General features: G+C 40.4%; 1 protein-coding gene across 1 annotated transcript; it reads right to left on the reverse strand.

The window, feature by feature from the left end:
- Positions 1-3,873: 3,873 nt before the first annotated feature.
- On the reverse strand, positions 3,874-13,158 carry LOC118368920 (kelch-like protein 33). The gene is made up of 4 exons (XM_035753404.2): positions 12,054-13,158; positions 6,220-7,159; positions 5,924-6,094; positions 3,874-5,786 (listed from the first exon to the last, which is right to left on the reverse strand). The coding sequence occupies exons 1-4, from the start codon at positions 12,919-12,921 to the stop codon at positions 5,264-5,266; spliced, it is 2,502 nt and encodes an 833-aa protein (XP_035609297.1). The 5' UTR covers positions 12,922-13,158; the 3' UTR covers positions 3,874-5,263.
- Positions 13,159-15,188: the final 2,030 nt, after the last annotated feature.

Consider the following 15,188-nt stretch of genomic DNA (forward strand, 5'->3'; position numbering starts at 1 on the left):
TATGCCAATACACCACTAACATACAGTATGCCAATACACCACTAACATACAGTATGCCAATACACCACTAACATACAGTATGCCAATACACCACTAACATACAGTATGCCAATACACCACTAACGTACAGTATGCCAATACACCACTAACATACAGTATGCCAATACACCACTAACATACAGTATGCCAATACACCACTAACATACAGTATGCCAATACACCACTAACATACAGTATGCCAATACACTACTAACATACAGTATGCCAATACACCACTAACATACAGTATGCCAATACACCACTAACAGTATGCCAATACACCACTAACATACATTATGCCAATACACCACTAACATACAGTATGCCAATACACCACTAACATACAGTATGCCAATACACCACTAACATACAGTATGCCAATACACCACTAACATACAGTATGCCAATACACCACTAACATACAGTATGCCAATACACCACTAACATACAGTATGCCAATACACCACTAACATACAGTATGCCAATACACCACTAACATACAGTATGCCAATACACCACTAACAGTATGCCAATACACCACTAACAGTATGCCAATACACCACTAACATACAGTATGCCAATACACCACTAACATACAGTATGCCAATACACCACTAACATACAGTATGCCAATACACCACTAACAGTATGCCAATACACCACTAACATACAGTATGCCAATACACCACTAACAGTATTCCAATACACCACTAACAGTATGCCAATACACCACTAACATACAGTATGCCAATACACCACTAACATACAGTATGCCAATACACCACTAACAGTATGCCAATACACCACTAACAGTATGCCAATACACCACTAACAGTATGCCAATACACCACTAACAGTATGCCAATACACCACTAACAGTATGCCAATACACCACTAACATACAGTATGCCAATACACCACTAACAGTATGCCAATACACCACTAACATACAGTATGCCAATACACCACTAACATACAGTATGCCAATACACCACTAACAGTATGCCAATACACCACTAACAGTATGCCAATACACCACTAACAGTATGCCAATACACCACTAACAGTATGCCAATACACCACTAACATACAGTATGCCAATACACCACTAACATACAGTATGCCAATACACCACTAACATACAGTACAGTAAGGAAAAACATGCAACATCTTATCAGATTCGTATTTGATTTTTGTACAAATTATCTTCTTCTGCCATACAAGGTTCTTATTTGATTATGATCATTTTCCATATGGGGATAAACTAGTAGGTTCATTTCCCAGCCAAGCAGATACAAGTAGTCGAGTGATTTTGGTGTATTATCAAAAATCTTTGTTATTTTTTTATAACAAAATGCAAATCAGCACTTGACTATCTATTGGATTGGCCTGTCACAGACCCTCCCACTCAACACCAACTCATAAGATGAGGAACATTGTTTATGAGGATTGCCTGCTGCAGTTGTTTGAGAGATGTCCAGTTTGCAGCCAAACATGCAACATAGAGAACACCAGCAAAGGGAACATCACATTTACATTTGAAATTGAAGTCATTTAGCAGACGCGCTTATCCAGAGCGACTTACACTAGTGAGCGCATACATCTTCATACTGGTCCCCCGTGGGAATCAAGCCCACAACCCTGGCGTTGCAAGCGCCATGCTCTACCAACTGAACCACACGGGACATGTGTGGCTGAGCCATCACGCAGACATGCCCTCGCTGTGAGCATTCCTACGAATGGAACAGGGAGGACACGTGAATCAGGTTGGTCACGTTTTACCTGGTCAAAGGTCAAAACAGTTTAGCTTGGTGGAACCAACCTGATTACTGCTTTTGGCATTCTATGTCCCTTCACCAATAACGATATCTGAAGTGAAGTAGAAAGTAGAAAGGCGAACGCAGCAATCAGGTTGGTTCCAGCAGGCTAATCATCACCACCATTAATAATGCAATCAGTGCACTGTTTGTGTGTGACCAACCAGTATCTTTGATGATACGTTGCCATGCCCATCAATGGGGCGGTGGCAAAGACCCTGCCTCCAGTCTGTTCCCCAATGGTCGTTGATGGGGAAACCACAATTAGGTAGGTTTAGTCTGACCTGTTAAAACGTCAATATAGTATATGTTTGTTTGTCAGATATCACCTATTCTAAGTGCCATTGGTCATAGAACCGTGACTGTGTGTGTGTTGACAGATGCATCTATGGAGCCAGCACTTGGAGACTTGCATGATGATGTGATGGAGTCCTGACTGACAGACAGACCTGGCACTCAACATAAACGTTTTACTAGACAACTTTTACTTGGATTGTCTTTTTTTGTTATTGAATTGAATGGTATCCTTCATTATGGGGAGGGAAAACCCTGTGTGTTCTGCACCAGGATCAGGGAACTCCTGTTGTATACATGACACCAAACAGGAAGGTATGACCACTCTGACATGTTCACCAAGGTAGCCCCATTACCACCAGACAAAATCCCCATAGGCTCAGTGTCTGTATCGGCTGGGAATGACAATGAAAGGTTCACACTGTTATATTAGCAGAACACTGATTCTGTGGTATTATGTAAAGGATTGTTCATTCCTAATTAACCTGCTACTACATTTGAAAGGCATTAAAACAATTTGTTTAGAATATCTACATAAGTTCAGCAATTGCATTCTGCTCATATTACTCTGTAGGCTACTGACCCCCAAGCCAACTCACATTTGGCACCTGTGATGGCCCCCAGCATTTCTTGAGGTGCCAAAAAACAAGGCTGAATCAGCTGTTGCAGTTCCCCTTTAACCTTTTATCTAGTTGTTTTCTAGACGTCTCCTGGTTCTGTTTGTTTATAGTTTTCTATGTGTGTCTTCTTTCTTCCCCGTTGTAAATGCTCTCTTTCTGACTGTGGGTTCCTTATACTAACACTTCATTTTTCAATAGTTTTTCCCTTTTTGACATGGCTTTAGTTCTATTAGAAATACATCTATATGTATAGTACTATCTAGTATTTGTATTCCTATCTGATTGTATAACATTTAGTGGCCTTCGTGGGTACTTCAGATAACCACACCAGGGGCCTCATTTATCAATATTGCATAGAAACTATTCTGAAATACTACTTACAAACTGAATTTAGAATGTTTGTATGCAAAGAAAAAGTGTTATTTATCAAACAATCCTACAAGTATCATACTCACACCTGTAATAGATAACCATTGATAAATACCAATTGTTTTTAGCCTCAGTGCTTCTGCACAACTTTGGCTATTTGCATTTCGAAACGCCTTTAAGTAACCATGTATCAAAATCATCCCGTAAAAGCCCATGGGAATATACAAAGCAGCACCATGAAATACAATGGCGCAACAACAAAAAGGTGGACGAGACAGAGGTAATAGTGTCGGAGATTGAGTACAGCATTTATTTGGCACGCTCAGTTGTGGCTTGACCAGTAAAAATTAAAACATAGGGACAAAGAGAGGACCAATAAGACAATTCAATTTGCTTTAGCAATGGCAAATATAGTTCAAATGAGTAGGCAACACTCACCAATAAGCCATCCATCCTCAACAGCTCACTCCCGTAGGCGTGTAGGCTAACGTATAGGCTAACAATGCTGTTCTGCAGAATGAACGAGTTGTGCATTCCACCTGGCTACCTTGCCACCACAGCCAGACGCATATTTTGCGCATCACATAACCTATCATTGCCTCGTTTGTATCTGGGAACCCATTGTTGGCAAAGAAACCCCTCTTGACCTGTTGTGCGGTGGTGTATGAAAACTGCATGTAATCTTTCGTTCTTCTGATGATTGCATCCAGAACATCGGCTCCATGGGAGGGGGGTTCAGCTGTTCGAAGCTGGTGTACAATACTGAACGTAAAATAGGCTAAATCCAAATTAAACACATACAACAGATCTACCTATTTACATGTTAGTAATTTAGCAGAAGCTCTTATCCAGAGGGATTTACAGTAATGAGTTCATACATTTTTTTGTACTTTTTTCTTGGACTTGTTTTCAATGACAATGACAGATCTATAACTCCCATTTCTATGTGAATTTAATCTGGTTGCCCCATACAGTTACATACTGCAGCCTTGATCAGGAAGAGCGTAGGTGTTGAGCAATAGTCTATCCTATACAATTGCGCACACTAGGTTTCCAATCTGAGGCACAAAAACATGAATTCATTACCTTGATGCTTTGTTTGTTAAATCGAATGAGACCAATCAGACAACAACAGATGATCAACATCAATTCGCTAGAGATATTACATTCACTGTGGATCCAGGCACAAATGTTTTCACTTGCATAACGAATGAGACACCAAAATACTTTTCTCGCAAACACCTTTCTTCCAGCAGTTGTTGTATCGCCTGCGCTATCACAACAGCTGCTCGTCACTTGACTGTCATTCGGAAAATTCTTTCCTGGATCAGATTGAGATTACAACGTAACTAATCAACCGGACACCAAATGAGCATCCACTAAGTATAATGCTTAATTATTGAAGAACCATGTTAATGACAGTATCAATTTAGGTTTTAAGTATCAAGTTAAGTTGACTCTTTCGTTAGAAGCATTCAATTATGGAATCGCATACATCATTTTGGATTTGTGTGCCCATGAAAACTGTTTCCACCCTGTAACATAAGGAGACACGAAATGTTACATAGGTACCCCGCGTTTCTGATATCTTAACACAAAAACTGTCTGACTGCTAGATCTAGGATTTTTACAGGGTTCAAGTTAAATGTCTAATTTAACTGTTTAATGCTTAATATATGATATAATAACAATTTACACTGCTATAAATGCAAGGACAGAAAAGTTATGTTTTATGTCAAACGATTTTGGACAAATGTTGGCAAATGTAGCTAGTTTGATATATGTCAATGTTAAGCAAGTTAGCTAACTTTATTATTAGCAATTTTAGCTAGTTTATCAAGCTAGCTAAAATCTTATTGGTAGAAAAATTTGTCCCCTTTCAAAGTCAAGTGAACACATTCATGTCAGAGGTATGACTTCCCAGTTTCTCATTTCCCAGGAAGACATGAAGCGACCCTGAAATTGTAATACCCTCCCTGTTTTGTTAGTAATTCACTTATAGCCTGCATATGGAGAGAAATAAACATGTTTAAGTTACTGAAGTTAAGAATACTGGTGGAGTAAGGTGTGGGTCATGTAATGGAATAATATTTAGTGTGGTGTTATGGGATGTATAGTGATGTTTCATTGTCTCAAGTGTTTGGGCAGGTGGAGCAAACAGGCTCTTATGTCAGTGTTAGGTCCGGGTATCTCGCCGATATTCTCCCATAGTTGGATGGTGGGATCATAGCGATGCACCAGTCTGGTCTCCCTGTAGTCCTCTTGGCAGTATCCTCCCAGCACATAGAGCATCCCCTCCAGAACCACAGAGGCTGCTCCAACATGGGAGACGGCCAGGGGCGTGAGGGTGCTCCAGGAGTCACTAACAGGGTCGTAGACCTCACAGGCCAGCTGGTCAATAGACATCATGTTTTCATCAACAGTGACTCCTCCGGCCACATAAAGATGGTTGTTTAAAGTCTCCATGCAGTGATGGGCTCGAGGTTGGCTCATCTCTGCCAGGTATGTAGTTCCTCTCTCAGGGTGGTACAGGAACATGGACACCAGACAGTGGTACTTGCAGTCGAACCCCCCTGAGATGAAGACCTCTCCATCCAACAGTGTGGAAGCATGGCAACTCAAGGTCATATCCAAGGGTTTGGCAAAGCTAACAGGGAAGGCCACATTTGATAAAGATAGCAACAAAGCAACAAAGTTTTACTTAAGTTACATACCATTTCCAATGGAACCAGTAATTACTGCAAGTGATTCTGTGTTACCATTCCTCCCAAAGAAAAACCTTACCTCCAGGAATCTGTATTTGGACAGTAGCACTCCACACTATCCAGGTTCGTTTCTGGATCAATGTACCCTCCAATGGCATATATCATCTCATCCAGAACAACCACAGAAAAATGACACCTTTTCTCCTGCAAGTTGGCCAATCTCTCCCAGCGGTTCTGAAGCGGATCATATCTGAAAGAACACAAAGAATGAGATGTGAAGGAAGAAAATCATGTAAAAACATAAATATGTCAAAAATATTCATACCTAAAGGACTCATTACTTAGCAGATACAAACCCAAAAGTTCTTATCTCACCTGTAGACCGAGTTTAGAACGCCAAGCATGCCTTTATAACTCTGTCCCCCGAGCACGTACAACTTCCCTGCGACAACAGCCAACTCGTGACTTAACCTTGGTGGATTTGGCATCTCTCCCAGCAACCTCCACTCAACTGTCTTCACAACGCCTGTGTAGTTCCTCAGAGAGTTCCCAAACCACAGTTCTCGACTAGGGGTTCGCCGGATAAAGTCGGCAGAGATCTGGTCTCCACCCACCAAGACTAGGCTGTCCTTTGGTAGGTAGACCCTGCACAGGGTCTCAGATGCAACGTGATGAGAGCGAAAGTCCTCCAGCATAGTCTGATAGAGACTTTTTATGTTGCATTCAGTCCACAGTTTTGCGGTTTTAACTTCACCGAACTCCTTGAATGTCATGAGAGGAAAGTGGACGTTCTTCATCAGCTCTTTGGTGAGTTTAAGCCTTTTGCTGGGACAGGCCTCGATCCAGACCACCACTGCCTTGAAGACCACAAGCTCAGAGGGCACAAAGAGGGAGTTGCTTTTCAGGTATTTTCTAAGCTTCTTGACTGGCAGGTCCTGGAATTTAGGCGTGGCTGCCACATTTTGGAAGTGTCTCAGGACAAAGTCGTTGGCCTCTTCAAGGAGTTCCGTTATGCCATAAGCCTCAGCGAAAGACGCCACATCCAGGCAGGAGTGGGCGTCCATTTCTTGTTTCAGGAAGTCGAGGCACAGCAAGAGGGCGGGCTGGAACTGGAGCTGGAAGGCAATGCAGGTGATCTCAAAGACACACCCCCAGCTGAGGGGGAGGGACCCGCTGTAGGAGTAGCCAATCAGGGCCTCCAGCTCTGAGGCCTCCAGGAAGGGAAGAGCCACACAGGCCTGCTGGGATTCCTTCATCCCGCTGGTGAACATTCCCCTGAAGTAGTCACTACTGGCAGACAAGAGCACTCTGTGGACTTGAGTCAGGGGAAAGAAGAGGAAATTGAATATTGTTGTTACCATCAGGTAGCTCATATAGACTACTTCCACATCTGGTTAATGATGACTCTTATGAATTCAGATATAAGACAAAAGGCAGAATCTTACCATTTGTTTTGATCCCAAACGAGTCCCCAACAATAAACAAAACAAATATGCAATTAACATTTCATTTAAATTGTTCTCATTATAAAATCAGATTATTATTATGTTGTTATATATTAATATACTAATAATATTCATATATCAGCCTATTATTCTTATTGACAGTGTTTTCCGTAAGTATATGGAGTAGCCAGCCAAATAGAAAAGTACGGGTGATAGTCCCTAATAGTTTTGCAGCACGAGCTCTATTTTGGTGGCCTCTGGTACATTCTAATGCCTTGATTCCATCCAAAATACACAGCTACATTTTGAATACTTTAATAACTTTACAATGACTGCAATAAAATGACTTTGCAATAAAAAATCCTGAAAATGTATGAATTCAGTGGGTTGTTACTTGTTTTGGATAACGTCTAAGCCTTGACCTATATGATCAGGAATACTTTCTAAGTACATGAAACCTTTCTTCTCTTGAGATGTAAGTCATATTTACTGTAAGATATGAATTACCACTTTTATTTTTAATTAATAGTTTGCCCTATCAATCAATCACTGTGGGAGGGATTGTCAGGCGAGGGGGCAGGATGACTTTGGCTCACAGAGTTGGTAGGGTTTCAAACCTGTCAATCAATCACTGTGGGAGGGATTGTCAGGCGAGGGGGCAGGATGACTTTGGCTCACAGAGTTGGTAGGGTTTCAAACCTGTCAATCAATCACTGTGGGAGGGATTGTCAGGCGAGGGGGCAGGATGACTTTGGCTCACAGAGTTGGTAGGGTTTCAAACCTGTCAATCAATCACTGTGGGTGGGAGTTTGAGGTAAAGCGGTAGATTAGTAATCTAGTCAGAAAAACGAGTCTAGTCAGCCCTTTTTAATTACATTTATTGTGGCGTAAACTAAATCTAGTCTACTTTTTCAATGTAGTTTATTTAGGTTTAAAAAATGTTTTAAAGGTTAAACATGGATTCCCTGTTGAGATTGTGCACCCACACTTTAATACAAAGTTAGGTGAACATGACTAGACCTACAGGTGTGATTGAATAATGAAGCAGGTGTTAAGCATGGACTTTGCTACACAGAAAGCAGCAGTTGACTACTCACTCCATTGTCGACACTTTAATCAAACCAGTAGGCATATATCAATACCTTTAATAATACCATATAAGTGTCATGACATTAGCTTTTATAACCTTCAATCTGTTTTCTTTTATCCTATTTTGGAACAGAACGAGGCTCTCTCTCCGCTACCTATTGTTCCTGTAGTAATGATTTGACATCTTCTGCAAATGTTTTATCATCATTTCCCAGCTAGCACAGTGGTACTGGGCCGATTCAGGCAGAGAGTCAGACTCCGCTGACGTAATGTGGCCCGAGACAAGGCAGCCTTCGGCAGTATGACCTAGAAAATGTGGACAACTACAAATACCGAGGTGACTGGCTAGACTGTAAATTCTCCTTCCAGACTCATATCAAACATCTCCAATCCATAATCAAATCTAGAAGCGGCTTTCTATTTTGCAACAAAGCCTCCTTCACTCACGCCGCCAAACATACCCTAGTAAAACTGACTATCCTACCGATCCTTGACTTCGGCGATGTCATCTACAAAATAGCTTCTAATACTCTACTCAGCAAATTGGATGTAGTCTATCACAGTGGCATCCGTTTTGTTGCCAAAGTGCATTATACCACCTCCCACTGCGACCTGTATGCTCTCTCGTCGGCTGGCCCGCGCTACATATTTGTCGCCAGACCCACTGGTTCCAGGTCATCTATAAGTCTATGTTAGTTAAAGCTCCATCGTATCTCTGCTTACTGGTCACGATAACACGCGCTCCAGCAGGTATATCTCACTGGTCATCCCCAAAGCCAACACCTCCTTTGGCCGCCTTTCCTTCCAGTTCTCTGCTGCCAGTGACTGGAACAAATTGCAAAAATTGCTGAAGCTGGAGACTGACATTTCCCTCAATAACTTTAAACATCATAGATCAGCTATCAGATCGGATCATAGATCAGCTATCTGAGCAGCTAACCGATCACTGCAGCTGTACACAGTTCATCTGTAAATAGCCCACCCAATCTACCTACCTCATCCCCATATTGTTTTTATTTACTTTGCTGCTCTTTTGCACACCAGTATCACTACTTACACACCATCATCTGCTCATCATCATCTGCTCATCTATCACTCCAGTGATTACTTGCTACTATGGCCTATTTATTGCCTTACCTCCTCATACCATTTGCACACACTGTATATAGACTTTCTTTTTTTCTATTGTGTTATTGACGGTAGACTTGTTTATTCCATGTGTAACTTTGTGTTGTTGTTTGTGTCGCACTGCTTTGCTTTATCTTGGCCAGGTCGCAGTTGTAAATGAGAACTTGTTCTCCACTAGCTTACCTGGTTAAAGGTAAAAAAATATATATATATATTTTTTTGTTGTATACCATTTATTTAGTCAGGTCGACACCTTTTATAAACTAATCAACACAAGCTGTTTGGTCGTCAATCGAAGTACAGTAAATTACCTATGTGCCCGACTCCGTGGCTGGCTATATAGGCCTATGAAACACGCAAAATCAAATAAATGAATGTTCCACAAAACAACACATGAGTAGATTTCAAATCATCATTACCACTTACATTACATAATAAATGTGACAGCAGCCAACCACAACGCACAGCCAACCACAGAGCCCAAAAATAATACAGGTACAGAGAGGCGGGACAGACAGCAGACCGACAAAGCAGCAGGATTTCCCTGTCGCTCACTTAGATAGATCCAGGGGCGCAACTTTGGAATTAGAAGTGGGGGGGGGGACATGATTATTATTTTATTTATCCAATCGGATAAAAACTCCAAACAGCCTACTCAACCTCTTGAATGTGTCCGCATGGTCCTAAAGCACACCGTTGCCTCATTTGTATCACATTCCAATGGTAAAACTGGGTGAGACAAAAATGCAATTTCAGAATGTGGGGGGGGCATATACCCCCAGTCCCCAGTGAAAGTTGTGCCCTGAATAGATCACTAGAAGATACATAGCCTATCTTACATTCTAGCGGGAGAATAGAGCCCAAGAGTGGAGGTGTCATAATTTATTATTATTATTATTTACCCATAAAACCTAGCGGTCAAACAGGGAAATGTTTCCAATCCTTACTTTTGCCGTTCATTTTTCTCATAGTGGATTTTAGAAACTCTTAAAAATAAGGGCTGTGTTTTGTGTAGGCTTACCCTGGCTTGTAAATCTTCCTCGTACAAGGTGACTTTTATCAATATATTCAGCTCGATTTACTCTCAGATTCAAAAATTATAATTAGCATAAAAGTAGACATCATGCAAGATTACAAATCCCGGCATGCTCCTGCACGTCATCTCTAGCTGACACCTTTGCTAAAATGTATTGTGTCTTTATATCCAAAAATAATAATTTGGGGTGTCATCTTTCCATGGGCTCCATCTGAATTCACCTGCCGACGTTCCTCTGCACTGCCACGCACAACTTTTTCTCAGTTGGCACAATTTGATTGGCTGCTGTCCGATTCAAAATGTAATCGGTTAAATGAAGAGTTGATGCGCTGCACACTTTTTTAATAGCATAATGTTTTATATTTGGGCTTGGGGAGGGTGTCAAGTCAGGTCGAGTCAAGAGGCTCAAGTCCAAGTCAAGTCACGAGTCATTGGTGTTAAAGTCAATGTCAATTTGCAGTCATCATATTTCTGACTCGAGTCCAAGTCATGTGGCTCAAGTCAACACCTCTGCCTACTACCATACCCCATTTAAAGGCACTTAAATATTTTGTCTTTCCCATTCACCCTCTGATTGGCAAAAAATGTTTTTTACCTTTATTTAACTAGGCAAGTCAGTCAAGAACAAATTCTTATTTTCAATGACAGCCTAGGAACAGTGGGTTAACTGCCTGTTCAGGGGCAGAACAACAGCTTTGTACCTTGTCAGCTCGGGGGTTTGAACTTGCAACCTTCCAGTTACTAGTCCAATGCTCTTACCACTAGGCTACCCTGCCGCATAGACAATCCATGTCTCAATTATCTCAAGGCTTAAAAATCCTTATTTAACATGTCTCCTCCCCTTCATCGACACTGATTGAAGTGAATTTATGTGACATCAATAAGGGATCCTAGCTTTCACCTGGATTCCCCTGGTCAGTCTATGTCATGGAAAGAGTTCCTAACGTTTTGTACGCTCAGTGTATAATTCCACACTATGAGGTTGGATTTATACTGTGAAATTGTGAAAATATGATAATGCAATTTTAGTGTAGGAGCGGTTTGAAAAGACTGCCTGACATTTCTGTCTGTTTTGGTGTGTTGGGGTTTTGACCTGCCTGGTGACATCACCAGGTGGCAAATAAGATAATACACCAATATGAAAGTGAGTTCAAACCTCTCTGTCAATAACAGCTCATTTTCTGTCTTCCCCATCCTACTCAGACTAGCTAAATTCTTGTTTGAGATATTGCTCTTTGCTAAGAAGATACTTTTGTTTCTTGTTCACAATTTAAATCAATTACAGTTAGGATCTTAATTGTTACCAGAAACAATTTGATATTGAGCATTTATTTTAAACGGGCTGCATTGGGCCTTTAACATCATATTTAACATCATATGCTCAAAAACAACATGATTACCATCATTAGGGGTTATTTAGTTCGATCCAGGATGAGCCCCCATAAATAAATAGTCTCCTGTATCATTCTACAGTACATAGTCGTGATGTATTTTGACTTCAGTCTACTCACCATGAAATGATGCCCCACCAACCTCCAGCTCTACATCACAGCCCACTCTCTTTGTCCACAATTGTCTGATGGACTGAAGACTGACCTTCATCTGTTTTTCAGCAGAGATCTTCTTCTCTTCTGCCCTCGTCTCTACTCCCTTCTTCATCTTCTCCTCCTCTTCACTGCAGAGTTGTAGAACTCTGGGGACCCCTAGTGTTGTAGCTGCAGCCTGTATCTGGGCCAGCGTGTGTCTGTTCAGAACTGCTAAGGCCCCAGTGTATGCAAACTCCAGCACCCCTGCCAGCCCCACAAGCCCCACCTCAGGACCCAGACTGATGGATATCTCTGTCTGTATATACATGTCAACATCTCTCCTCTCGTTCTCCTCATCCCTCTCTTGCAGTCTCTGGTGGACAAGGGTGCTCACAGCAGCCAGGACAGGGGAGTGTGCGTGAAGACGCTGCCCATCCTCAGTGCTCAGAGTCAGGTCAGTGAGGAGAGAGGAGTCCCTGAGCTGCTGCAGGGTTTGGAACATTTCTCTTGTATAGGAGTCTCTGCTATATACCCTTATTGAATCCACATCCTCTATTCCACCTTTCTGCCCCCCAACAGCTGTCCACTCTTTTTTCACTTCTTGAAGCTCATCCTCCTCTTCTTCAGTTGTCTCCCTCTTTAGATGTATTTGACTGTTTTCCTCCCTTCTAAATGCTTCATCATCTTTATCTTCTTCTTCTGTGTTCACCTGATCCCCACAATCCTTTTCTTTCACTTCTCCTGCACACTCTTCTCCATCTCGATCTATATTGTGCTTATCCCCCCTAAATTCTTCATCTTGCCTCCATAGAGCCTCCAAACCCCTCTGGAAGCATGGTCCAGATAAAGCCATCGTTTCCAACAGCAACAGTCTTTATCTCAACAAATGTCCAACACTGCCTCCCTACACATACAGCTTACTATTATATCATTTATTTTTATTTTTATAAAAAAAACACTACACAAATGTGTAGCCACACTAAAAAAAGCTCTCAGCCTTCGCTATCTGACTGACTGTGTGTGATCTTAGTGCAGTTTTCTCTTCCCCACTGTCTACAGGGTCAGGTATCTACGTTGTCTCCTCCTTCCCTTCCCCCTTCTTGTGTGTTCTAACTCCTGTTTGACAGAACCATTTATAAACCCCCACTCAACCAGACACGCTGCTATATATAAACCCCTGAAGTCATACAGATCAGACCTCACAGTAAACCATAAGTAATTGTCTCTGTTTCTGGTCCATGTTCTCATCCCTCAAAGTTGTCCCACGGTAGGGACTAATAATAACAATTTTCATTTCATTTTTCGATTCAGAGTTGCAAACAGTATGTCCCCAATTTCACCATGCAATACCTTTCTGGTTATGTTAGTTGATGGTGATGTGTCTTACAATGACCTACACTGACTGCATCTTGTCATTCTCCCATATTCTCTTTGTTTGCCCATAACATTTTCTCATCATTCATTATTTCCTGACTTGTTTTCTCAAATAATTGCTCTGTGTTTGTATTCATTTCTCTGTAGTTTGTACTGTGTATTACACTTGAAGCAGAGAAGGTCAAGAACCTGGAACCGTAAAAAGGGGAATGTTCTAAGCTTGGAGCCTGTTCGAGCTCCTCAAATCCCAAGGCTTCTTTCTCCAAGACATTGGATGCCACCTCCCAGTGCATGTGACTAGGGGATCAGTTGGGTTATGGCATGCTTAGAGCGTCAGAGGGATTGTGTTGCTCCTCCACAGCCAAACGCTGGGGAATCTGGGAGAGGAAAGGGGGAGACCTAGTCAGCTGCACAACTGAACGGATTCACCTGAAATGTGTTTTCCATATTTAACCCAACCCCTCTGAATCAGAGAGGTGCAGGGGGCTGCCTTAATCAACGTCCATGTCATCGCTTCCCGAGGAGGAGGTTTTTTGTTGGGGGATTAACTGCTCAAGGGCAGAATGGCAACGTCACTATATTGTGACATTACCACTATATATTATGACATTACCACTATATATTATTACAATACCACTATCTATTATGACATTACCACTATCTATTATGACATTACCACTATATATTATTACAATACCACTATCTATTATGACATTACCACTATATATTATTACAATACTACTATATATTATTACAATACCACTATCTATTATGACATTACCACTATATATTATGACATTACCACTATATATTATTACAATACTACTATCTATTATGACATTACCACTATATATTATGACATTACCACTATATATTATTACAATACTACTATCTATTATGACATTACCACTATCTATTATGACATTACCACTATATATTATGACATTACCACTATATATTATGACATTACCACTATATATTATGACAATACCACTATCTATTATGACATTACCACTATATATTATGACATTACCACTATCTATTATGACATTACCACTATATATTATGACATTACCACTATCTATTATGACATTACATTACCACTATATATTATGACATTACCACTATCTATTATGACATTACCACTATCTATTATGACATTACCACTATATATTATGACATTACCACTATATATTATGACATTACCACTATCTATTATGACATTACCACTATATATTATTACAATACTACTATCTATTATGACATTACCACTATATATTATTACAATACTACTATCTATTATGACATTACCACTATATATTATGACATTACCACTATCTATTATGACATTACCACTATATATTATTACAATACCACTATCTATTATGACATTACCACTATCTATTATGACATTACCACTATATATTATTACAATACCACTATCTATTATGACATTACCACTATATATTATTACAATACTACTATCTATTATGACATTACCACTATATATTATGACATTACCACTATCTATTATGACATTACCACTATATATTATTACAATACCACTATCTATTATGACATTACCACTATATATTATTACAATACTACTATATATTATTACAATACCACTATATATTATAACATGACCTCTATATATTATTACAATACCACTATATGTTATAACATTACCACTATATATTATTACAATACCACTATATATTATTACAATACCACTATATATTATGA

Source organism: Oncorhynchus keta, chromosome 35 (assembly GCF_023373465.1).
Source record: "Oncorhynchus keta strain PuntledgeMale-10-30-2019 chromosome 35, Oket_V2, whole genome shotgun sequence".
Taxonomy (NCBI): Eukaryota; Metazoa; Chordata; class Actinopteri; order Salmoniformes; family Salmonidae; genus Oncorhynchus; species Oncorhynchus keta.